Below are 27,478 nucleotides of genomic sequence, written 5' to 3' on the forward strand. Positions count from 1 at the left end.
TTTTAAAGAAACAGGAATTGCATTAGTACTGGATCTGAAGTTTGTAATACAGAGGAGAAGTTTTAGGTCGGTCCTACTCTGATTTTGTGAGCCGTTTAACATCAGGAAGTATATTCAGTCAGCTCATAGGTATTGGTGGGTCATTTGTATTTTTGTATAGCTGTAACAAAAAGGATGCCATTTCACTTTTGTACCTGGAGTTGAATGGTTTTTTGTTATTAACCTGTTCTGTACAATTATACTTAGAATTAGGCCAAATGTTCAACCAAATGTGTTCAAATCCTACTTAAATGCTGGCTCAGTGCTCCTGGCTCCTTCTGTGAATCTTACTTTCCTCATCTATGTGGTAGTTATAATAATGCTGCCAGCAAGAACGCAGCATCGAACATTCTGGTGTCCATAATTGTGTAAAGGGAAAGTGTTGCTTCAGCCCAAAAATCTGTGGCTCAAAAACATATGCAATCTAAAGTTTGATGCTTCACTGCAGTTACTCTGAAAAGACCATATCAACTTCAGTCTCACTAATTCTAAGCCAGTACTTAGCCTCTGCACATAAGAAAGGCCACTCAGGTTTTGCTGTAATCTCCGAATGTTAACTGTCTTCAGGTCATTTTTACTTCTTTCAAATCTTATGATACCCTTGGTACCTTAGTTTGATAGTAGCGTAGATAGATATTCGTTTGTTTAGGTTTTTCTCCTAATAGCTATTCATATTTTTATACAGGCTTTGTAAATGTTAGTGTATGTCATTTATAAAAAACAGAAAATGCTTGAATCTAGGTTTTACACATACATACCCTTCAGTGTTAAACAGATTAGAATCTCATAGCCAGGTATGGTGGCACTTACCTGTAATCCCAGCACCTGAGAGGCAGGAGAATCAAGAGTCCAAAGCCAGCCTTGCCTACATAGTGAGTTCAAGCCCAGCCTGAGCTACATGAGACCCTCTCTCAAAAAGTAAGAAAATTCAGTTAATAGGTTTACCATATCATATTAGTTTGCCCACAGACTCTAGTTAACTCTAATTTCTACTATCGCCAGAAACTGTTTGGTTTAAATTATGATTTGATGATATTTTTATGCACAAGTACAAAGTTTTCTTAACATTGAACACTTTCAGGTGCCTTTGTTTGTAGTGCTGAGTATTCATTAACATTATATAAGCTATCGATGTAGAAAATAAAAGTAGTACAGATTCAACTCATAGTAACTTTGAAGAGAGAAACTATGTTTCACTTTTTTAAAAAAATATTTAGTCCTCCCATAAAGAATCTAAAAATTCCATTTAGGCATTCTCAAATTTTTATTTTAATTTGGGATCTACTGGTCTTTTTGTTTGTTTGCCTATTTATTTCTTTATGCTGGGAATTGAATCCAGAGCCCTGTACATATTAAAATTCTAAATGTGGATGTTGACATGCCTTATCTTTCAAGCCATTTTTACATTTTAATGAAAATCTAACATGACACACTTGACACCTAAAATCTTATGGTCAACTAGTGCTATAGATTAGTGTAATGTGGTTTTTTAAAAAATAGTGAAGTGGGTTGTTGGTTTGTTTGTTGTTGTTGTTGTTTTCTTTCTTTCTTTTTTTCTTTCTTTCTTTCTTTTTTTTTTTTTTTTTTTTTTTAGTTTTTGAAACTGGGTCTCATGTGGCCCAGTCTGGCATCAAGGCTCCAGTGTAGTGAGGCTGCCCTTAGACGCTGAGAGTCTGCTGGCTCTATCAAATATTCAATAGAAACACAAAGTAACTAATTATACTTGGTCTTGCTGAAGTCTAGGAAGGAGATAGGGAGCAATGGCTAGGGAAAGTAGCATTTGTTCTACCCATCCAACCATCTTGTCACCATTAGCCTCCATCCCCTGCTTTAGTACTTGGCTTTATAGAATTCTGTCAGAACCAAGCTAAAGATGAGTTACTGTTTGGCAATATCGATGAGAACTAATACCATTAATGGGTTATAGGTATGTGCCACCATGCCTGGCTTGTCTGCATTTGAAGAGTTAGTGAAGTAGGTAATTGGTAGGTGTGTTTGGATAGCACTTGTTCAATAGTTTACCTGTATATTTAAACCTTAATATCGACTCTAACTTACAGAACATTTTATCCATAGCTTTTAAATTTAAGATAATAGAAAAATAGATATATATAAATTTCCTTCAGTAGGGCCTGGCTCTTTTGATGATTCAGCAAGTGGAAGTATTTTTAATTAATAATATATACCATTTAAAATATATATGTGTTTATGTATGTGTATATATGTATAAGTAGTACTATTTTTTATAGTATATATTCATTTTAATAAGTATCTTTGAAATCTAGTGAACCAGGCTTATGAGTCTACACTTTGGGCCCTCAGGCCTAGTATTAGCACTTTATGTTCCCAGTTAGATCTGCTTTTCCTTTTTCTTTTTTCTTTTTAAAATAGAACCCCAAAACAAAAGAGCAGATTGAAAATCTCTTGTGGAATGGGATGACCAAGGAATTGCGTGATCGTCTATGTTGCCGTATGACTTTTGGAACTGCAGGTCTTAGATCTGCCATGGGGGCAGGGTTTTGCTACATTAATGACCTTACAGTAATACAGTCAACACAGGCAAGTATTGCAAAGTAGTGTGTGTGTGTGTGTGTGTGTGTGTGTGTGTGTGTGTGTGCGCGCGCGCGCATGCACGTGTACTTTTCTCACTCTATTGTTTTACTTTATAAATTTGGTAGTACCCTTCTTTTAAAAAAAAAACTGTTTTGTTCAGGATGGTAGTCTCATAAACAAAAAGGGCTGGGTGTCGGGCACACCTTTAGTCAGCACTCGGAAGGCAGAGACTGAAGCTGAGGGAACTGTGAGTTTGGGGACAGCCTGGTCTACATAGCAAGTTCCAGGCCAGCCAGGGCTACATAGGGAGATGGTGAAAATTCTGTCCTCTAGAGCCTTGAAGTAAGAAGCAGTTTCTCTGGTTCTTCTGAATATACTTTGTGACATGCCCCTTTCCCCATACTGTACCCTCATCCCCTACCCTTTTTTCCCCTCTCTTGTGTTTTATGTATTATACTGGAGTTGTGGTTACTGCGTTGGTACTTCTGTAGTACTAAATGTGTTTGCAAATCAGAGAAATGATTGTCATCTCACATCTGTGGGTCGAGCTGTATTGCTCCCTCATTGATAAGTGTGGTCATAGACACTAAAGCCAGTTCCGAGTCAATAAGCAGCACACTCAACATGAAGAGCAGGAGGCTTTCAGGTTGTACAGTGCAGACGCTGAGGCTGGCTCGCAGCTCAGTGGTCATGCACTCGCCTAACCTCAGTGCTGAAAGGGAGGTGGGGCACTTAGAGTGGAAGCTTGCTTGGGAACTAATCCTCTGTCTGTTTGCTTCAGGGGATGTACAAATACCTGGAGAGATGTTTTTCTGACTTCAAACAGAGAGGCTTTGTTGTCGGCTATGACACTCGAGGTCAAGTAACTAGCAGCTGCAGCAGCCAGAGGTACAGTGACTACGAAGGTTATGTTGTAAATGTTTAACGTTTTCCTCTAGTGGTACAGGTTCTGAAACGAGAGACCTTCATATAGAAATGGGATCCCATGCTATTGTTTAATGTATGTTTTTCTGAATCTTGAGAACAATTTTAGCTGAAATAGAAGTAAAAAAGCACTTCAGAGATAAGCTTTAGATTTTATATAAGTGTAAAATCTTAAAATATTGGAAATTCACAGAATAATGTCAGTGTTTACATTGCAGGGAGTATAGACATCTAGTAGGGGCAATTAGGAAGCTTCTGTTGTCCCTTGGACCTTTTTGTAAATTGGTAATCATGATACTTTTTAATGGAGTTTATTTGTTTCATTGTCCTCACTGTTGCCTTTTACAAGTTTCATTTCTTAGTTTAAAACAGCAGTTACCACCAAAAGATGAGTGAGAAGTAAAGAACTGTAATGTTAAAGATCTTTTAGTTTTCTTATTTGTATTTGGAGGGCTAGGAGTTTTGTTTGTTTGTTTGTCTGTGTATGTGTGTCTGGGAATGAACCTAGGGCCTTGTACATGCTAAGCTAGTGTGTTACCACTAAACTATATCCCTAGCTCCTTGAAGGAAAACAAACAAATAAACAAAACAGCAGCAACAACAACCGAAAAAAACCTCTTACTTAACAGTTTAAAATTGGAGCATCAAGCTCAAATAATTAGCAGTGGTAAGAATTGGTTGACTGGGCATGGTGGCACATAAGGGAAGCTGAGGCAGGATTGTTTGAGGCATACCTCAGTAATAGTGAGCTCCAGCCAGCTTTGGCTACCACAGAAGATCTTGTTTCAAAATTCAGAATAATTCTGTTGTAAAACATTTATTATACAAAAGGCTTGCTTACTAAAAGTATGGGAAGGACTAAGTGAAATCTCTCTTTATATTTATAGGCTCGCTAAACTCACTGCTGCAGTGCTGCTGGCTAGAGATGTCCCTGTTTACCTTTTTTCAAGATACGTTCCCACACCTTTCGTAGTAAGTATGTTGTGACAGTGATCACTCAGCTGGTTGCCCTTCAGGGGATTTCTTAAGTCAATTAGAATCTTACAATTGAATCTTAGAATTCAAATCTCCACCATATATATGTCTCGTCCAACGACAATCCAACCAAAGGAAGGAAAATGCTTTTGCTTTGAGCCTCATCTATACAAGTTGACCAGCCCATAGTCATGGCAAGGTGTTTTAATGGTCTTCTTTCAGAAATTGATTTATCAGGACAAAAATGACATGTAGACTTGAAGACACTATTAACAGACTGAGGTGAGGTTTGTGTACATTTCCATCTGAGAGTTGAAAAACAGACAAATAATGACCAGACACCAAGAGACTTTTAAAAGACTGATGTGACTGGTCACTGACCTGATGGATCTGTTCTATACATAGTGATTTGGACTAAAGATCCACCAACCACATCTATGCTTAGTGCAGTTAGTGGATCATGTCCTGGCTACTGTGTTACAGTTACAACTGGTGTATGTGGTCTCAGATGTGAAAGTGTTTAGGAGACTGGTGCTACTTGACAAAAATGTAGTAGAAATGGGAGTATGTTGACAGTACAAAACAAAGACTAGCTTAATGACAAACAGCAAAACTTATGAAGTAGAACTAAGCCCTACTTTGAGGGAAATTTGTCAATTTAATGAGTGTATTAGCTAAAGAAAATATTTTAAAATACTCAGGTTGTGCTCTAACAATGTTTATGCTAAAGCAGGTTAAAAAGAATGAAATCTAAAAAGTATGAGAAAAATAAGGACATAAACTATTTGTAGTAACAAAAGACAAGACTAGGCTGAAGAGATGTCTCCAGATGCCAAGCCTGGCAACCTGAGTTCAGTCCCAGGTCTCACATGGTAGAAGTAGAGAGCCAACACCTGGAAGTTGTCCTCTACCCCCACACTTGTGCTGTGGCATGGATGTGCCCCAAAATAACTAAATAAATGTAATTTAAGATTCACTAATAAAACCGTGGAAAGAGTGCTGAAGATACAAGACACAAGCAAAAGGAGTGTACAATACATACAGTAAAACTAAGATAATCATAGTATCCTAATTCAAATAGATGTGCAGACTTAGGTGAATAGCCAACTTCCTAGAATAACAGTTGATACATCAAAGCCAATAAGAAATAATAACCTAAATAAGACCTATAATTATTCAATAAATTTAACTGGTATTTTAAAGTAGTCTCAAATGTAAAATAACAAGTCTAGATGATTTTATGTATAAGTTTATCAGACATTTAAGTAATGAATAATGTCTATACATTATTATTCTATTGAGGTTTTGGAAATTAGCAACTCAAAGAATGGAAGAAATTACTTTTTTTTAAGTATGTGAATAAATAAATAAGTAATTAGTCCAGTGAATAATAGAAGCTAGAAAGGAGCTGGGACTGTAGGTCGGTGACAGAGCATTTGTGTCATGTGCATGATGCCGTCTCTGTTCCTCTCCAGTAACGAGCGTGTGGGGAGCAAGAGCACATGTGTAGAGCAGGAAAGATTCCAAAAACAGAAAAGATTGTGGCATTGGGGGGGGGTGCCATTTCCAAGTACCATCAGTGCTGATGTGTTGGCTTTCCTGTCTTATCACAGGTAGACTTGCTGTAGTTAATAAGGAAGGTCTTTTTTAGCAATTGTAAATTCACACCCTTTTATCACCATGACTTCAAGTCAAACGTTGCCTTCCTTGCCTAAGTGTAGCCAGAATATCTTGGAGGAGGGACCTCTGATTGGGTGTGGGTTTTGAAAACTGTTTCTGGAATTGAGTCAAGGGAGTAGACTAGTATGCTCAGACCTGGAACATCTGCCCAGTCCCCTCCCCTCTCCTCTCACCCCCACCTTTTATGGCTTGGAGAGTGGTCAGGGTCATGGTGGAAGCATCCAAGGAAGACAAACAATAGTTTCTAAAGAGAGAAAGAAAGTTGAGTTGACACTTACTCAACATGGAAGCCACAGAGTTTGTGTAAAGATCTTCAAACTAGAGAGCAAAAGACTCTGAGTCTTCTACCTAATGACTGTAATGTCAGATAAAACCCATGTAAAGTGTGATGGATCATATGGCTTCTGAATGTATTTTGACTGCTAACTATTATAATTGTATTTACCATTCATATCTCCAGTTCCATAAAGTGTCTGACATGTAGTATTTACTAAATATTGTTGTATAACAAAGAATAAGACATTTTTATACCAGTTAGCAAAAGGAAACTGAGAGTAAAGTCCAGTCAAGGTGATAATTGGATGGTTGTTGAACTGCATATGTTAGAAAAGGATCTTACCCATTAAACCTGCAGCTGATGAGATCCTAAATTATTGATATCTAAGTGCCCTCCTCTATTATTTAACCAAGTACTGGTCATGTAAATTGCATGAATGTCTAACAAGCAAAGTGGAAGAATGCTGCTCTGATACATTTTTAAATTTTCTCAGCCATATGCAGTTCAGGAGCTCAAAGCAGTTGCAGGTGTAATGATCACTGCATCTCACAACCGCAAAGAGGACAATGGATACAAGGTAAGCCTTGGACCCTAACCTTTGCCTATTTTATAGCTCCCATTTGAATAATATGTGCTAGGTATATTTTCTACACTGAGGAACAAATACCAGGCATTGAAAACAGATAAATCTTTGAGGCTGGCTCTCACAGAATGTGTACCTCCAATGGCGCTTACTGGTTCCCAGGGTGTGCGTGTTACAATGGCCTCCTCATTGGGGCTTCTGTTTTCCTTGATTTCTTCATCCCATCCTCTCTGTAATTTCAGAAATCAAGTCATATTGCATATCAGGAAAATGAAAAGTGAGTGAGAAAAGTCAGGGAAATAGTTCCTTGACCTCACTCTCCCTCTTTCAGATCTGCTCAGGCTTCTCAGTGGCCACAAGGCCCACTTGCTACATTAACCTCTCTGACAAAGCATCAAAAGTAGAGTGGCACAGATGAAAAGTAGCCTGAGAGGTGCACATGGAAGGCACATGGCGCGGTGCTGAGCCCCCGTTTCAGGCTTCTGGGAGATGAACCCATGTTCATACATTTTTCTTTTTGTTTGGGAGGACTCCAGACACACTGAGTTCTGTTTTAAGTGGGAGAAAGAGTTAATATTGGTCTAAGATTTGGGGCCCCCTGGGAGGTGGTAACACATGCTTTTAGTCCCAGCACTAGGGAGGCAGAAGCCGGCAGATCTTAGAGTTCAAGGCCAGCCTGGTCTACAGAATGAGTTCCAGGACAGCCTGCCAGGGCTACACAGAGAAACCCTATGTTTGGGGGTCCTGGGGGGGGGGTCAGGGGAGGAGATTTGGGGCCTGGCCCATTCCTGGAGGCAGGGAAGAAGCACAATTAATTCAGTCTGGAATATGTAGGTTTCAGGTGTTGTGAGTTATCAGGTAAACAGATGTTCTGTGAGCAATTGGATGTGGAGATCTGTAACTCAAGGATTAAATATGGGCTGAAGTTACAGACGCTAGGGTATCGCATCTATCAGAGCGTATAGAGCAGCGGCTGAGGAAATGGCTCAGTGGGTAAAGTGTTTGCTCTGAAAGCATGGAACCCAAGCTTGGTTCCTCAGCACCCACACAGAAGCTAGGTATGGCAGTGTGTATCTGTAACCCCATGCTGTGGGGCAGAGGCAGGGAAACTGAGGCTTGTTGGCCAGCCAGTCCAGCTGAGACAAGGAGTTCTGTCCAGGTTCAGCAAGAGACCCTGTCTCAAAAAATAAGCTTGGGAGGGACGGAGGGACTAGAGAAATAGTTCAGGGTTAAGAGCACTGCTGCTCCTCCAGAGGACCCTGGCTCAACTCTCAGGAACCACATAGTAGCTCACAAACCACATCTGTAAATCTGTTGGGGGCAGGGTGGGGAATGGAGACGGGAATCCAATGTGCTCTTGTAGCCACTGTGGGTGGCAGGCACACAGGTGGTGGGTGTACACACATTTTAACATCCTTCTCATGAAATTAAACACAAATATACTAGCTATATGGGAAATTTTGGGAGACTTTTAATTATTGATTCTATTTTACTAGAGGTTATGGATTTGTTTAAATTGCTTATTCCATCTTGACTTAACTTTGGTAGGTTATATATCAAGAAGTTAATCTATTTGTTTAGCTTTTCCAGTTTAATAGAACCTAGATATTTAAAGTATGTTTGTATTCTCTGAATATCCTCGGTGTCTGTTGTAATGTCCTCCTTTGATCTTTAATTTTGATTTTCTCTCTCCATATTTTAGTTAATTTGGCCAAGAGTTTCTCTATCTTGTTGATTTTATCCAAAAAACCAACTCTTCATTTCATTGATGCTTTGCATTGTTTTTGTTGTTGTTCCTATTTATTGCTTTCAGCCTTGATTATTTTTCTCATATACTCTTTGGGTATTATCTCTTCTTGCTCTACAGCTTTTAAGCGTATTGTTCAGTTCCTAATGAGGTCTCTCAGGTTTTGGGGTTTGTTTTGTTTGTTTGTTTTAATGTAGTCACTTAGTGCTATGAACTTGCCTCTTAGAACTGCCTTCATTGTGTTCCATGGGTTTGGATATATTGTTTCTTTGTTTTTATTTAATCTAAAAGGTTTTTAATTTTCTTCTTGATTTTTGTCTTGACCCATTTAAAATTCAGTAGTGAATCAGTGTTTATGAGTTTCTGTACTAACTGCTGTTTCTGATGTTGATAGAAGAATTTTAAGTCAAATAATTTGTCACATTGTTTGTGACAAATGTATTTTGCTTTTTTTTTTTTCATTTAGGGTGTATAGTAGGGTTCCATGCCATATGAGTGATAGAATTAGCACACATAATTTCTAAGCAAAGTCCCTTCCAGCCCTGAAACCCTGTAAAGTCTTTTGTGTGCGTGTGTGCATTTGCTTCTAATGCCTTATTGGTTACACTGTTTGATAAATTGAAAACTGGTTGAAATGTAGATAAATAATAAGCATATTATCTTTGTCTTTTCAGATACATAGTTTGATATTATATAAATTCTACTTTAATTTACAATGGAAATGCTTTCTTCTGTTCCATATAACATATAATGCTGAATTTAATGGTGTAACTTTTTATGGCTGCTTCATAGTGTCTTGTTTTAAAATTTATTTTAAGTGTATGAATGTTTTGCCTGCATGTAGTAGCCTCAGTGCAGTGCTGAAGAGGGCATCAGATCCCCTGAGATTGAGGCTGAAGTTACAGGTAGTTCTGAGCTGCCATGTCCTTTGCACAAGCAGCTGATGCTGGTGCTCTTAACTGCTGAGCCACCTCTTCAGCCTCATTTCATGACTTCTTGTGTTATCTTTAGTATATAGTTATAAATCTAAGTATAATTAGACACTAGTGTGTGCATATATTAAGAGGTGGTTATACTGACGCCTTATATTGAATTGTTACTACAGTAGACTCTAAGATAGGAAATAATACATGATTGTCTTTGACAAATCTCTCTGGAATCATTACCATCAATATGTTTTAGTGTTAGTAAATTAGCCCAATATTGTTATTTTTTATTTGCTTAATTTGACACTCTTCTTTTAAAAGTCAGATATCTCTACTATAGCTAAGAAAGGGCCTAACAAGCATTTTAACTAATTATGGCTATACTTATGTACCATATAGGTTTATTGGGAGACTGGTGCTCAAATCACATCTCCACATGATAAAGAAATTCTGAAATGTATAGAAGAGTGTGTGGAACCCTGGAATGGTTCTTGGAATGATAATTTAGTGGACACCAGCCCACTGAAGAAAGATCCTCTGCAGGACATTTGCAAGAAATACATGGAAGATCTGAGAAAGATCTGTTTTCACAGGTATCCAAGTGGGACTGTAGGGTACCCTTAAATTAAGGTTAACATATATCAAGGCCTGGTACAGAAGATGTCCTAATGAGCTTAGTATCAGAATGAGTCAGTATCTCAGTATCTCTTTCTCAATCTCTCTCCTCCCCTCCCCACTCTTTCTTTCTCCTTCTCTCCCCCCCATCTCTCTTCCTCTCCCTTCCCTCCTCTTCTCTCTCTCCTCCTTTCCCTCCCTATCCCTCAACCTCCCTTCATCTCACCTCCCCCTGCACATCCCTCTCTCCCCTCTTAACATACTAGGAGATACTTAGGTTGTATTAAAAACATAGAAGAGCCAACATGAGGGGGCTGTCACTGACTAAAGACTAGAAAACCATCAAGATGAAGAATCATTGTAGTTAATGGACACAAAAAAGAAAGCCAATGGTTGTTAGTTATACTAAGAAAGCACATTATTGGTTATTTTTATGTATTTCGAGACTGAAAAAAAAACAACTCAGTGCTTTTAATGAATTATGAATCTTTACTTTTAAAATTAATTCTCATATTTTTTCCATGTGTAAATTCCATTTCAGAGTTTAAGAGCTGACTGAAAGAGGAATATTTTTTAAAGAAAAAAATCTACTTTTTTCCCCTGTGCTAGAGATTGAACTCAGAGCTTTATACATACTAGGCAGGCACTCTGCCACTCATTTAACTTCCCAAATTCAGCTATTAAATGCAGAAAGAAGAGTAGAGTTAAAACTTGACAATTTTGTGATCTTTATAGTGTGTCAAAGCAGCCATCCCCAAAGCTTAGAAAATTACAGATGGTTAAATGAGGATGACAGGACTCTGATAAATATTAACTGTGAACCTGACATTATGGCTTCCTCTTGTGACTCGGTAGAAAGTACACATCTATTCTTACCAGAGGAATTGGAATAGAATCTACTGTTGCCTCTAGATTCAGTGACTCATTTGTAGTAGAAACAGGTCAGAGAAATAGACTAACATAAACAAGAGCTGAGGTGTAACTTGGTTAGCAGACTAAATGTCTTGTATGGGCCAAGCCCTCCCTGGGCTGAATCCCTGGTGATGCACAAACTAGGCACAGTGATATACATGTAATCCCAGTGCTTGGAGACAGGAGGACCAGAAGCTCACAGTCATCCTCAACTACACAGTGAATTTGAAGCCAGCTGGAGACATTTAAAAGATCTTGTTTCAAACTGAAAGGGAGGAAGGGAGGGGGAGAGGGAAAGAAAGGCAAGAAATTATGAAAAAAATGCATAATTTGCATAGCAATATATGGGACATTGGAGACTTAAGGAACGAACATTTGTAAGTTGAAAGAGACTTGAGCGACATAGCAACCAGATGATTATTCTTTAGACACTTGGAGAAAATGTGAACACTGATAAGATACTAGACAACGTTTTAAAATTAATGTTCAGTGTTTTAGATGTGATAATGAAGGTATAAGTGTGTTTTTAGATACTGAAGTATTTTGTGCAAAACAATATGATGTTTGAAGAAGTAAAGCCAGGCTGACAGAATTGACAAATGTTGAAACCAACACCCAAGTATGTTGGGTGTTCCCTTTATGGGTATTTTGAAGTCTATTATGAAATATTTGTTATTTATTTTATAAGTTTTGTTATAAGTGGTTTGTAAATGGTAAGTGAAGGTATGTGGGATTTTCGTTTACAGGGACTTAAATTCAAAGACCACCTTGAAATTTGTACACACCTCCTTTCATGGAGTTGGACATGACTACGTGCAGTTGGCTTTTCAAGCATTTGGTTTTAAGCCTCCAATTCCAGTCCCCGAACAGAAAGATCCAGATCCAGACTTTTCTACTGTTAAATGCCCCAACCCTGAAGAAGGAGAATCTGTGCTGGTATTGTTTTTAATATTTAAATTATTCTTCACTTATCAGTCATCAGGGTATATGGGACTGAGTGGCATGTCAAGGATGACTTACATGTTCCCTGCACCCTGCAGCAAGCACCATAGTGTGCGCCTTGTAAATTATATTGGAGCTCTATGGAATTTTGTTTGAAAGTGGCCTTAGTTCTGTCTCTCCGGAATGCATGGGTTCTGAAATTCATGTGACTGACTTCATACCTACATTTAGAAACAAGAACATTGGCTCTAGCTTCTTTAGTCTAATCTAGCCTTCTTGGATCACTGTTTTAGGAACTGTCCCTGAGACTGGCAGAGAAAGAAAATGCCCGGATAGTGCTAGCCACAGATCCTGATGCAGACCGGCTGGCAGTGGCAGAACTTCAGGAGAAGTAAATAGTTTGAGCTTCAGCCTTAACTGGGACATCTACATCACCTCCTCCTCCTAAGAATTAGTGGTTGTCACAGAAATGGGGTGTAAAAATCCTAAGAGCCAGAGGCAGTAAGTGACCACAACACAACTGTGTCTTTAGGACACTGCAGGTCAGCTGCACATATGAGCTCACAACATTGGTGGAACAGAGAAGGAGGTTGATGGAGCTCATTAGCTAGATTCAGTGAGAGACCCTGTCTCAAAAAATAAGGTGGAGTGCTGCTAGTGATTAAGAGAGCATGCACTTCTCTTCCTAAGTCCTGGGTTTGGTTCCCAGCACCCACATCAGGTGGCTCCCAGCTGTCTATTCCAGTTCCAGGGCATCCAACAACCTCTCCTGGTCTCCATGGGCATTACAGAGATGTACACACATAGGAAAGCCAGCACACACAGGTACACATAAATAAAAATAAATGAAATTGAGCCAGGCAGTGATGGCCTTTAACCCCAGCACTCGGTAGGTAGAGGCAGGTGGATTGCTATGAGTTTGAGGCCAGTCTGGTCCACAAAGTGAGTCCAGAACAGCCAGGGCTACACAGAGAAACCCTGTCTCGAAAAATCTAAATAAATAAATAAATAAAATTTAAACTATATTTTAAAATAAGGTGAAGAGTAATATAGGAAGTTACTCAGTGTTCACTTCTGGCCTCACTACATATGCACATACATGTGTGCACACACAGATACACAGGTATATACTACACACCAAAAAGAAGGGATAAATGTTTTGCCAAAAGTCCCAGAAAAAGCTTTTGGGGTTTCCCGTCTAAAGGAAGGTGATCTGAAGGTCCGAGTCAGAAGGTTTTCATGATATCAAAAAGGTTCTGACTTTGAATTTTCCCTCTTTCTACAGCGGTCGTTGGAAAGTCTTCACAGGGAACGAGTTGGCGGCTTTGTTTGGGTGGTGGATGTTTGATTGTTGGAAGCAAAACAACTCAAATGCTGATGTGAAGAGCGTGTACATGCTGGCCACCACTGTCTCTTCTAAAATCTTAAAGGCAATTGCACTTAAAGAAGGATTTCATTTTGAAGTAAGAACAAAGCAGACTTCATTAGAAGTCTTGATGCCACTTTTCTACACATTTCTACAAAGACATGGCTGCACCAGACTGACTTTCATTGATCTCATCGCTAACTCTCCCATTTTCTAACTGTTCAGACTTGCTTGATATTTAATAATTTAGACACCTGAGCCAGAGTCATCTCGTATGTGAATTTCTGGCTAAGATGAGATGTTTTTCAAGATGTTACATTAGCACTTTTTATTCCATCTATTATTGTCTGGGAGCATCATGTGGGCACAGATAGCATTTTAGACTGGGAAAGTCTGCCTTATCAGTAACACAGACTTGAGAAAATGCAGACTCATTGAGTCTTTGCTTCTGCTCATCAGATACAGAATTATGCCTTGTTACCTTAACCGCAATTAAATTGCAAACTTAAGGTTCAGTGACTCTATATCCAGAAAGTGAATAGTGACTCTCAGGCTGGATCATTAATTTTTGTGAGCCTCAAGCAGTTAGTGGCCGTTTTTACAGCTCCCTGGACTAGCGACAGGCAGTTAGTGAGCTTTTTTGCAGCCACTTGGACTAAGGCCAATTAAGTGATCTTTCTTTTGACCTCTTGGTCATCGTCAAGCTATAAATCTTAATACTAGTTAGACAAGTAAAAGAATATTATGGGCTGGAGAGATGGCTTAGTGGGTAAAGTTTTGCCTTGGACTCTTGGGGAATTGATTTTGAGTCCCCAGAACCTATGTAGAGTTGAGTGCAGTACTGTATGCATGTACTAATAGTCCTCCTATTACAAAATGGGACTTGGTGATGGGAGAATCCCTCTGGAACTAATGGACCTGCTGCCCCAGTGAATGCAGTGGCAAAAAATGTTTAAAACAATATTTGGAATGAGGTTGAATGATGAAGACCAACACCCAAGGTTGTCCTTTCAAGTCCACATGTGGACTGTGGGACACATATGCATTCATTCACATGAACATGCATGTGTGTACATACACACCCATCACACATAACAAATGAATATTGTGCTTATTAAACACAAATAAGAAATTAGAAGCTGGACAGTGGTGACATACACCTTTAATTCCAGCACTCAAGAGGCAAAGGCAGGTGGATCGCTGTGAGTTCAAGGCCAGCCTGGTCTACAAAGAAAGTCCAGGACAGCCAAGGCTACACAAAGAAACCCTGTCTTGAAAACAACAACAAAACAAATAAAGAAATTAGAAGATACTGAAATTTTATTATGAATTATGATATATATCCTGAGCATAAAAGGAAACTTGATTGTAAAGAACAATATTATACATTTGTTTGTTTTTATAGAAGACGGCATTGGCTTTTCCATTTCTATTTCAAAAAATTGAAGCAAAAGCATGGGTTAGGGAACAGATTAGTGATGGTCGTCATAGAATTAGTGTGCATGGCGTGCCCTCTCTATTGACACCAGGGCAAGGCATGCCTTGCAAGTGAACAGTAGCTCATCAGATGAAAAACCCTCAGATCTAATGACAAAAAGGGCTTGGTAAAGGAACGGTACACAGCTCAGGCATGTAGTGTGCTTATGTTGCGTCACTAAAAACTTAAAGGCTCTGATTACCCAAGAAGACCAAGTCCCATCCTTTATGAGTGTTCATACTAAGGTTATAATGCTCTTAAAGGACAGTTTCAGAAAGCAGAATAATTAAACTCTGCCTCCATCTCTTAGGTGCAATCTCCGAGCTTCTGCTGTAGCACAATATTTGTGAGCATTAGAAAGGATGATGCAAAGTACCCATTACAGTACTTAGTAGGCAATAGATGATTGTACACACCTGTCATTTTGCATCTGTATTCATCATCACTTATAAACATGTTTTTATAAGTGGGTTGTTAATTGTGCCTATGTGTGTAGTTATGGTAGTGAGTAACTATATGTCTAACACTATATCAACCTTTATGCACCAAGGACCATGACAGAAGCTCCCTATGCAAGGGTTATATGCATTTAGAGACAGATAAGCTCTTTAATATGTGTTCATCAGAGTCATTTAACTAGAGTATCTTCCTCTACATTTCAGGAAACATTACCAGGCTTTAAATGGATCGGAAGTAGGATAAAAGACCTCCTAGGACATGGAAAAGAAGTCCTTTTTGCATTTGAAGAGTCTATTGGTATGAAGTAAATACTAACAATCTTTTCTTTGGATTGAAAGTGTTGTAAAAAAAAAAATGGCAATTCTGTAGAAAGGAGATATTTACCTTCTAGCTGTAATTTGGAGTTGCAAAAATGAAGAGATGCATGCCTAGCGGTATATATGTCTTCCAAGTGGACAGTAGCTCATCAGATGAAAAATCCTCAAATCTGATTACAAAGAAGGACTTAGTAAAGGCTTTATTAGGCCACGGTGTTATGGACAGGTACTCACAGTTAAGCACGTGTTGTGCTTATGTTGCACTGCTAAAGACTTGGATTACTTAAGAAGACTAAATCACAATACGTAGGTACATTTCTTATTAGAGAAGAATTTAAGGGCCCTGAATACATTCTATTACTAGAATCGTATGGAGTTAGACTTTGTTGTTGTCGTCATTGTATTTTATGGTTAATATTGGTGTTTTGTGAGTTTTGTTTTTATTTTGAGACAAGATCGTGGGTATTGCAACCTAGGCTGGCCTTGAACTCCCAGTTCAGCCCATCGAGTGCTGAGATACAGTCATATGTTACCACACCTGGCCGGATGCTATGCTCTTTAGTTCACTGGTCAGCAAAAAAGTGCAAAACCATGGGAATTGTGGGCTGAAGTTTTCCCCTTTTCTAAAGACACCATGTAACCCTCAGGCTTTCTGTGTGGAACCTCCGTGTTGGATAAAGATGGAGTGAGTGCAGCTGCTGTTATTGCTGAAATGGCCTCTTTCCTGGAGACCAGGAAGGTAACACTGACGGAGCAACTGACGAAAGTCTATGAGAAGTGAGTTCTCACATGAGTCTCACACAGCAGACCTGTCTTGCTTGCTTTTTTTTGTTTGGTTCTTTGGTTTGGGGTCCTTTTCTTAGTTTATTTTGGAGGAACAGATTTCTTTATTATTAAAATTATCACTATCACTTTATACTATGCTGTTGCATCTTTAATAGGTAAATGTGCCCAAAGTTACCTAGAATCTGACATCAGCTTTCAATCTCTGTGCAGATACGGTTATCACATCTCAAAAACTTCCTATTTCTTGTGCTATGATCCACCTACCATCAAAACTATATTTGAAAGGATTCGCAATTTTGAGTCTCCAAAGGAATATCCAAAGTTTTGTGGGCCATTTGCTATCTTGCATGTGCGGGACATAACCACTGGCTATGACAGCAGCCAGCCCAATAAGAAATCCGTGAGTACCTCTCCTTTTTTCAAACAACAAAGATGATATAATGACTCAAGTCACCCAAAAAAAAAACAAACAAAAAAACAAAAAAACTCAAGCTGGAACAAGTTTCACATAAGAGCCGAGCCAGTGTGCTCATGGTGTCTACTTTACAGTGCCTACAGTTTAGAAGCAGCCAGACGGAAGAGCTGCACTGTGCGGTTCTACAGGTGGAGGCCTGCCAGAACTTCTCAGTCTTCCTAATGCTGCGACCTTTTCATACAGTTCCTCATGTTGGGGTGACTCCAACCATAAAATTATTTTGTTGCCACCTCATAGCTGTAGTTTTGCAGCTATTATGAATTGTAAATGTAAAAACATGATATGCAGGATATCTGATATGCAACCCTTGAAGGGGTCAAAACTCACGGGTTGAGAATAGCTTTTCTAAGCACTCTCCAGGGTACCACCGTCCCAGCATTCTGTGTGTTCATCTAGAAGTTGAATCTCCTGAAAAACATTTCTTTTTAAAAGAAAATTTATTGTAAACTATTTGTCATAATTTATGCTGCAGTAAAGGGTGGCCTCTAGTTTTGAGGGTAGGACCCATTGTTTTGTGCCAGAGTGGTTTCAAGTGTACTAACTGGTCTCTATGACACTCACACTCCCCAGGTAACCATCTGTACTACTGGTGCAAGGGGCGTAGGCTGGGTGAAGAGGGACCAAGGGAGGAGAGGAAGTGAGAGAGGAAGTGTGCAGTGTGGTAGATGATGTGGGAGCATGGATTCTAAAAGCTTCTAATTCCACAGCCCTACATCTTTCTAATTTTAACATATTTCAGCCTTAGTCCCTATACCTCTAAGCAAATAAGAGGAACTAATGATTTCTTAAACACATACTCTTTAAGGTTTTTCTTTATTTTGGGTTAAGTTGTTAGCCTTAGTTTTCCCTTTTCGCCTTTCTGCTGTAGGTTCATACCTCACCATTACTTAAGGCTTGAGGCAAGGGGTGATGGTGATAGGGGCCTTATCTAGAGTGCCTAAGACTTAAGGCAAATGTTACATCCTCCGTAGGACCTCCAGGTCCCATAATCAGTTACCTTCCTTGGGTTACATAATGGTGTCTTTGTTGACATCTACTTATGTCATTGTTGCATTACATGTGGCAGGTCCATTTCCTCTGTGCCTCTCAAAGCTTCTACCTGTGTGGTAGGTACTTAATAGACACTTAAGTGTGATAAGGTCTTATCATATTCATTTTGTTGTGGTTATGATGATAACTGGTAGCTTAAGTTCCCATGTGTAATATCCAGATATTGTTTCAATATTCTAATAACGTGTTTAACCCATGTTTGTATTCTACCAATTTAAAATATTTTTTTGTTCTTAGAAAATTCCATACATCTGTATAATGTATTTTGATCTTATCCACCCCTACTGCCTCCCTCCAGCTCTCTCTGGGATCCATCAACCCAACTCCCTCAGAACTTTATGTCCTCTTTTTTAATCTTACCAGTTTTAAAACATACAGTTCTGTAATGTTTATATTATATACAATGGATTTCCAGAACTTTTAACCTTGATGAATTGAAATTCTGTACTCATTAAACAACTTTACACCCCCATCTCCCAAATCTTGGCAGCCACCAGGCTGCTTTGTTCTTATGAGTTAGACACCTTAGCTACTTTGTGGAAGTGCAGTGTCTTTTATAGTTCTTGAAAATGAAGATGCAGGTGTAAATTGTTGCCTTTTGCATAGGTACTGCCTGTGAGTAAAAACAGCCAAATGATTACATTTACTTTTCAAAATGGCTGTGTTGCTACTCTTCGAACAAGTGGGACAGAGCCAAAGATAAAGTATTATGCAGAGCTGTGTGCATCCCCTGGCCAGAGGTGAGACTTGACTCTCTTTTGACATATATGTAGAAGCTATATCAAGATATAACTTAAATATTGTACAGTTCATACATAGCAATGTAAAATTCAGTAGTTTTTAATATATCTAGAGCTGTGTGATCATCACAACCAGAACGTTTTTATAACTCCAAAATGAAGTTTCCATACCCGTTAAACATTCACCAGAGCCCTAAGCAATCACTCGTCCACCATCCTTTCCTATAGATCTGCTTAGGCATGGCTTACTTTTTCTTGTTTTCAACACTTGAACAGAAAAGAGGGGTTTTTTTGGGTCATCCCTTTTGAGATTTGGTTCAACAGTTGTCTGGACCCAAGGCAAGGATGAACATGTCACATGTAGAGGAGGAAGGGACCAAGTAAAACTTTCAAAAGCATAGCCCCAGTGACCTCTGTCCTTCAGGCACATTCTACCCCAAATAGCTCCAATAGCTGAAGACAGAGCATGTATAACACCTGGGACTGTAAAGGACATTTTATATAAATGAAATGCAGTATGTGGTCCTCAGTGGCTGCAGTCGTCCTTGGTCCCCAAATATTCCATGGTATGGATATATACCATGTTCCTAAGTCCACTCATTAGTGGACATTCAGCTATGACTCTTTAAGCTTCCAAGAATGGTACAACTATGAGCATTGTGAATGAGTTTGTGTGGCAAAAATGAGTTTATTTTTCTTGGATATATATGTGAGAGAATAAAGTTGCTGGGCCCTAAGATAACTGTGTTTTTACCTTTTGAGAAACTGCCAGACTCTTTTCCAAAGACACTTATGTCACTTTCAAATTTCAAAATTGTAGTGAATTTCTATTCTTGAAAGACTGAGATTTAATATAAGAAAGTGATGTAGTAAATCTTATTTTCTGTATCTGCCATGGTTTTCCAAAGTCCAGTTGATTTTCTAAAAATATTAGTTCAGTTTGTCACAGATTGTTAGTGTATTTAATAAGCATATCAAAAGTTATGTGGAAGTATTTTTTGATTATGGCCTTCATTGATAAGTGAATTTTGGAGATGGAGATTTATCTTTAATTATCTTGAGAACACAACTAGAGTGTGTTATGTTGTATTTTCCTGTACCCATGTACTAAAACTGTATTTTTACTGGAGAGGAAAAAGATGTCTCCATGTTCAAAGCAGAGTTTACAGTTACCCAATAAGGTAATTTTAAAGTATAATGAAGAATTATTAAAGTAATAAAAATTTGATATGTTATCTATCTAGCTTGTCAAATGACTGTGAAGGCAGTTACTAGAAGCTTCTCTAGAAATGTTTTGGGCTATAGCAACACTTCAGTGATGACTCAGAGGCATCATTTTTAAGTGTATAGTTATTTTTTTTTTTAATAAACACCTCATTCATTCTTTTTCTTCTTTTTTTAAATAAGCTATGTAGCCCTGGCTGGTCTGGAACCAGGCTGTTCTCAAACTCCCAGAAATCACCTGCCTGTGCCTACACCATGAGTACTGGGAGTCCTTTCTGGTTCTTGAAAGATAGGAAATATTTTTCCGTGTCACCTGTCCAGCCTCAGGAAGCCATTTCATAATAATACCTGGTATTGGCATTCTGAGCTTTTAAATCGCCTAGCCCAAGATAACTCATTGGCCATAATAACTCACACTTCATCATGGACCAGAAGACACCCTGTAATGCAGTCCAATTTTAGCTTATGATTGCTGTTTTGTGTATGATTATTTTTTTTTTTTTTTTTGAGACAGAGTTTCTCTGTGTAACAGTCCTGGCTGTCCTGGAACTCACTCTGTAGACCAGGGTGATCCTCGAACTCACAGAGATCTGCCTGCCTCTGCCTCCCAAGTGCGGGGATTAAAGGCATGCACCACCACTGCCCAGTTTGTGTACAAATTTTTTTGAGAGATTCTTCTTTTGTGTAATTTTAACTAGGTGGATTTCTATTTTGCTTGCCAATTATTTAGTTGTCCCATCAGATACATGCCTCCCGTAAAAGTGGAAATAATTTAAATAAATGTTAAGGCTATGAAAATAAGAATTTTAAAGCTCTTTGTCTTTTTCCCTCAGTGACACAACCTTACTGGAGGAAGAATTAAAGAAGCTCATTGACGCTCTGGTAGAGAATTTTCTTGAGCCCAGTAAGAATGGACTGATCTGGCGTTCTGTGTAGGGCACGTCAGTACATTATGACTTTGCCCTGGCATATGGAATGAAGCATCCAAGACCTCTACACAGTGAACGTTGTGTTAGAATTCTCTCATTTGCCAAGTTATCTTTTCCCGTTTCTCTTCTGTGTTCAGCTGGCTAAATAGATTATATACATTTGAAATGAAAATGTTTGGAGGGATATGAGTCAAATATTTTCATAATCTTAAGTGACAGTCATTACATTGAAAGTGTTCCAGTGGCACACCATTCCCTATTTCACAAACAGTACAAAAGTGAGTTTTCTTATTGAACTGTGGTTAAGCTTAGTTGCATATCTTGTAATTGTGTATAGCATGGTTTAAAAGAAGTCAAGCATTATACAACTGTAGGGTTAGTTAAGAAAATTATTTCTTAAAAGGTGTGTGTGTGTCTGTCTGTCTGTCTGTCTGTCTGTCGGTACTAGTCCTGCCTAGTGTGGAAAAGTGTCATTGCTATATTATAGGTATTGATTTTCAAATTAGAAACCCAACTTGGTGGCGCATTCCTGTAATTAGAGCCCTCAGGAGGCTGAGACAGGAAGATCATTAGTTAGAATATGGCCAGCCGGGGCTGCACAGTAAGACTGTCTTTTAAAAAAATTTAGGTTTTCTGACTGAGGACCGATGTTACAGTCTGTGGTTTTGCACCCCTGTTTCAGGTGCCCTTGGTGTGGCATATATTTACTGTATATATTTAAGACTGATGTTTACTGAACATAAAACAATAGTGGCAGCACTCATAGTGGCTTTGTTCTTGTCAGGTTTTTCAGTCCATTCTCAGGGTCTAGCATGAACTGAAATGATGTTCCTGCGTTGAATATAATTTCATCAGTCCATTTTCAGATAGTTAAGGAAAATCTTCCAAACTATATAGATGCTTCCTTTATGGAAAACAGATTTGTTGACTCTAAAAATGGTTGTAGAAAAAAATCTTAATAAAATCTGGCTTAATGTAGCTGTAGTTGAGTCTTCATGCTAGGATTCAGTTACTGTAACCTCCGAGTGAAAGCAACCTGCACTGAGGGATGAGCATGGCATTTATTTGACAGCCTCTTTGAATTACATTTTTATGATTAGATTTATTTTATCTGATAATGTAATGCTAATTTTACTAAGAAATGGAACATCAAGATTTAAGTATATTCTACAACTATTCCCTCTTTATAAAATACCCAGTCTCATTTTTATCTCAAAAGCTAAACAAGGCTAAGCATGGTTGGTGCTTGGATGGGAAATTTTAGGTATTATGAAACACTGAAACTGAAATTTAAAACTAAGATCAATTTGTTTTAGTATGTTGCTGGCTTTGGAATTTCTGATCATATAAATATTCATCTTTTTCAGTGTGAAAATAGGAACATCATTTGTGGTTGATCTCTAGCCTTCTATAAGTCCCTAATAGAGAAATATTGTCTAAACTATTCAAGTTGTATATTTCTCTACATAGTTTACAGAATACACGGTATTCTGTGGAGTGTAATCATATAAGAAAAGTTGCCTGTTGGAGACAGCACTAATGTAAAATAATGTATTTCCTAAAAATAATAATATAAAGCCTAAACTGATTAGAATGTTAATTAAATCATAGTTTGGTTTGTTTCAGCTTTCAGCTAATGGTTGAACTCATGTAATCCAAATATGGTTTTTACATTATGTTGCCACTGTTGCTATGTGTTCCTTCCTCACTGTCGTAGAGCTGGGTCCTATATGACTGTAGAGGATAGCTAGGTAATGTTGAGTCCCATTTCTCCTGTTTGGGTTTATTTTAAAGGCTTTGCACTAGACAAGTGGTATGTAGAATTTTTTGTTTTACTTTTTAAATGTATCAGACATGTTACTGGCTTTTAGGAGTGTAAATTGTAATTTAGGAAATGGTATATAGTATACAAAGTGGTGTAATCAAAGCTGTATATGGAAAAACATTATATTCAGTTTTAGTATCTGTGCCTAGTGGTCCAAGAGCAAAGTGAAACTGAAGTGATGTGACGGCCTATTTATAACCAAAAAAGGCACATCATGATTGCCATTTGCCTATGAAGAAGACATTTTTGTTTGAATGTTTTAGTGTATGCAAGGGATAAGTCATCTTAAAGTGAAGTTGCTGACATTTTGAGCCTTTATCTTGAAAAGTTAATTTCAACTCTGTATAAAGGTTCCCAGAGTATATAGGTTGAGGAGATTGTTTGATAATTGTCTCCATTCTTGAATCTGCCCAAGTGTGTTTAATGAACTTGACAGAATGAATGCATAGGTGCCTAACAGAATAAATTTAGTAATAGCCCAAGAAAGGAGGAGTGCCACATTGTGGGTCTCAGCCTTGAGATGAACTCCGTTGTTTATCTCTTCCCTTTTCCCAGCAATAGAATGGGAATGGATATATTCTCTATGAGCAAATAAATAAAAATGGGTATTTTCTGGAGCTCCGAGGAGAAGAATTAGGCTAGGATGATACAGCCCAGTGGCAAAGCAACACTTTAGTCTCAAAGCTTGCAGCTGATCCCTGGCAATGAAAAAAAAAGAAAAGAAAAGAAAAAAAAGAAAGAAAGAAAGAGATAGAAGGTTGTTACTGATGGAGCAAAGGCAAAGCATAAAGTGCAAATAACAATGTATAAAAGCCAGTAATGGTGTCCCTGAGAAATGCCTGTGAAGCACAAACCAAGCACTGTAAGGGTTTGGTAAAGTATATGCCAGGCTGGCCACTTGTGTTGGTTAGGGTGAGCAGGCAGCAGGCCTACCGTTTCCCTACAGTAGTGATCCCTGAAAAGAAGCCCAGTTCTAGGTGAGGAAAGAGCATCCTTACCATGGATTCAGTTCCAGCCAGGATGTTGTTTCAGAATCACATGAGAACCAGAGAAAGGAGGTAAGAATTTCTTGGGTGGAAGTGATCATAAACCCTGTTTGAAACCTTATTTTTGATGGGATAATATTTGAAAATTTAAGGCATATACAAAATGGCAATTTGAAGATTCCTTAAAACACATTTCTTTAAGAATCAGGCTGGAAACAAGACTTACATAGACAGCACTAATGGTAGTGTTTGTGTTTCACTTCCTGTCTAGATTTTGGCTCACAAATAGCTTGCACGTGTTTTGAATGGTAGGTGCATGAGTGCGGTAATGCGTGTTCTTTTTAATTTGCAAGCTGTATAAGACTTGAACACAGTTGTGTTCATCTGGAAGAGCGCACAGCTTTATAAGATATTTGAGGTTTATTGCAAATACACTGTATCAGTATCTGATGCAGTAACTAAGAGCAATTCCCAGGGATTGGGCACTTGGTCGCATCTGCATATAGCAAACAGACCCCTCCATCCCAGTTCCCCATCGTGATGCTTCTGGAATTGACACAGGAGGAACATAAGTGAGAGTCTCCTGGAGACGCGCAGTGAAAGCTGCTGCTGCTTTCAGACTGTCCACTGGTGCTGGTAAAGCTTGAAAACTACAATTCCCCTGGGATACATTTAATTTCTCACCTTTCTTGCTCTACCTCCCTCTTCCCTAGCACCCTTCTACTTTCTGTTACTGTGAAATGCTACTGCCCTGTTACCTCACTGATAAGAACCTTAACTGTGTTCATTCGATGGCTTTAAACTTAGACCTGATCATTTGTTTATAGACTTGTTTTCTTTACTGTTGTCAGAAATGTGAGATGTACTGTATAAAGTTACTTTAATATCTTTCACAGCCCATTTCTGGTTGCCTAGACACTACTAAGTGGTACCTCTGTGGGCTTTTACAATGAATTTGTTATCTGAATTTGTTCTAGAAATGGATGAGGAAACAGTTATACTGACCAAAGTGATCTAGCATGTAATGGGGGTTGGGGTCCCTGTGTTTTGGGGTAGTTAGAGCACAAAGAGGAAATATTTTTTTATGTTTGTCCCTCAAAGCATTTTACCATAAGCTGAAAGAAGTCTGAATAGGGAGCTGGTTGTGGTAGCTCACATGTATAATCTCAGCCCTGGAGAGACTACGGCTGGAGAATTGCTGTGAGTTCAAGCTGCGCTTAAGGAGAGATAGACACCCACACCCCCCCCCCCCAAGAAAAAGCTTACAATAGAAGAGAATGATACATGGTCTGACTCTTCAGAAAGCATTGGTTTAGTGCCAGTCAGAAACAAAATAAAATTAGTGTTATTATTTTTAACTATTCACAGTATTGGTACACCTAGCAAGCAGTCTCCCACCTAGGTTAATTGAAGGCTATCTACTTTAAAAAGAGAACCTATAAATTTAAGAGGCCAAGACAGGGGCGGAGTGACCAGAGTTTGCTTCCTAAATTTCCCATCAGAGCCCTAAAGCAGAGGAGCGTGAAAAGGGTGGGTAACACGGCCTTGAGAATGAAACCCAACGAAGCCTACCACTGACATGAGAGTCCATGAGAGCCTCTAAGCCACACGTTACTTCTCAATTCTCTACACGAAATACAAAGATGAACTTCAATCTTTAGGAGAGAAACACAGGCTGTGGACGTAGCTCTGGTAGTGCCTGCCTAACACGTCAAAGGTCCTAGGTGCAATATCCCCAGCACCATTAGAAAAAGGAAAACACCAGAGAGGAACACAAGTTTATCATGTGACCCTCCATTCTCGGGCTCAGACCCTCCAGCCTTGCAATCACTGCTTTTTCCTGGAAGGACACACAATGACCTTAGTATAATAAATACACATTCCAGGATATTCTCTGCCTTTCTAACCTATCCTTCCAAAGTATTAATGCCAGATTAATTGACCGGCAACAGCTACATTACCCTTGAACCTTATAATATTGTCTGATGTATAAACCAGTTTGTTTTGTTTAATTCACGGGCGCTACTTAACACAGCTGTCATCTGCCCGAGAGCAAAGATCATGGTTTATTGTTTTTAGTATCTACTCTCCTTAATCCAAATCAATTATGCAGTATTTAACTGGTGGCAATAGCAAGAAAGGAAAAAATTTAAAAGGTAATAAAACTGTAATTTCCCAATTCAGTTTTTAAAATATTACTGAGCTAGCCAGTAAGCAATGTTTACTAAGTATGCACAACTTTAAATACTCAGTGTCTTAGTTAGGGTTTCCATTGTTGTGATAAACACCATGACCAAAAGCAACTTGGGAAGAAAAGGGTTTGTTTCATCTCGGAGCTCATAAGTCCATCACTGAGGAAACACTCAGGGCTGGAACTGAAACAGAGGCCGTGGAGGGGTGCTGCTTACTGACTTGCTCTCCATGGCTTGCCTGCTTTCTGATATCATCCAGGACCACCAGCCCAGGGGTGGCACCACACACAGTGAAATGGGCCCTCCCACATCAATCATCAAGAAAATACCCCGCAAGCCAGTCTGATGGGGGCGTTTTCTCAATTGAGGTTTCCTCTTCTAAATTGACAAGCTTGTGTCAACTTGACATAAACCTATGCAGCACACTCAGTTCCTTTGAAGGGTGCAAAGCATCTTTCTACATAAGAGCTCTATGTAACATATAGTATTTTGCTCACAAAACAGGGTTTTGGCCAGGAAGGCTAAGAATGTATCTTAAGTGGGTTTAATATCACTGGTCTGGATGCTGCTTTGAGCACAGTAGCCTCACCTTTCAAGTGCATCACACCAGACTTGATACTGCTTGATGCATTTTGTCCAGTATTGGGATTCATCACGTGTATTATTGGAGTCATTCAGGCGAAAAAAGAAGGAAAAAAGTGTGGGAAGAGTCTGCATCTGTATATGGTGAGACCTTTTATAGGTTACAATAAGCTGTTGGTGTACATCATCTACTATGACATAAAACACAGGACTAAGAGTAAATTAATTTTCTAACAGTAGCTCAGAATTGTGCCCTTGTTTTAACAGTTTCTGTCAATATCCCATCTTCCCCTGTAAAAATAACAGGGAAATACTGTTAGCCTGTGAGAATTTGCACTTTATGTATTCGTGTATGGATTTCTGTGGTTTTAACCAAATGAAATTTCTCAGTAATAAACAGGTCTCTTCATAGTCATACATGTCTATGTAACTTTTATTGTCTAAGATAAATTATGTGTGCTGTCTAAACTGATGTTCTTAAAATGTGGGCATAACCCACATTTGCTTGCAGTTTAAATTCATATTTTGGCTCAGCACTCTGTAGATTGTTCCTCGATTAGCTCACCTGGAATATCCAGAGGTTGAGAACTCATATTAAAATAATAGCCTGAGGCTACAGGGGAAACTGATTTTCCTGTGGGGAGGAGATGAGAGCAGATGAGGTTTGACTGAGTGAAGGAGATTTTCGGGTTGTCCACTCCTCCCATATGTGAATGCCTCCCACTGGTGGCAAAAACCTTAGGAACTGTGTGAGGGGTTGGATCCCAAATTTAGTCTTAACATTTCTCCCCATAGTCAGGGACCTACCCACTTGAGTACACAGTGGTGGAGCCAAGACATCTTTCTACTCTGCTGCTTCCTCCCTTTTGCAGTTTGATTATGAAATACACTACACAG

At 38.8% G+C, this 27,478-nt stretch overlaps 1 protein-coding gene across 2 annotated transcripts in view; it reads left to right on the top strand.

Moving 5' to 3' along the window:
- Positions 1-26,996, top strand: part of PGM2L1 (phosphoglucomutase 2 like 1) — a 45,841-nt gene extending 18,845 nt beyond the window's left edge. The window contains exons 2-14 of one of the 2 annotated variants that reach the window (XM_084772002.1): positions 2,431-2,598; positions 3,374-3,480; positions 4,404-4,488; positions 6,942-7,025; positions 10,104-10,297; positions 11,978-12,167; positions 12,467-12,564; positions 13,459-13,636; positions 15,679-15,772; positions 16,440-16,569; positions 16,789-16,978; positions 18,710-18,843; positions 20,901-26,996. In XM_084772002.1, the coding sequence (XP_084628128.1) occupies positions 2,431-2,598; positions 3,374-3,480; positions 4,404-4,488; positions 6,942-7,025; positions 10,104-10,297; positions 11,978-12,167; positions 12,467-12,564; positions 13,459-13,636; positions 15,679-15,772; positions 16,440-16,569; positions 16,789-16,978; positions 18,710-18,843; positions 20,901-21,003 (1,755 nt within the window). In that variant the 3' untranslated portion in view covers positions 21,004-26,996. The remainder of the gene's footprint in view (positions 1-2,430; positions 2,599-3,373; positions 3,481-4,403; positions 4,489-6,941; positions 7,026-10,103; positions 10,298-11,977; positions 12,168-12,466; positions 12,565-13,458; positions 13,637-15,678; positions 15,773-16,439; positions 16,570-16,788; positions 16,979-18,709; positions 18,844-20,900) is intronic. The other variant, XM_084772003.1, reaches the window with a different exon arrangement.
- The last annotated feature ends 482 nt before the right edge of the window (positions 26,997-27,478 follow it).

The sequence above is a fragment of the Acomys minous genome, assembly GCF_964271855.1.
Source record: "Acomys minous genome assembly, chromosome: 2".
Lineage (NCBI taxonomy): Eukaryota > Metazoa > Chordata > Mammalia > Rodentia > Muridae > Acomys > Acomys minous.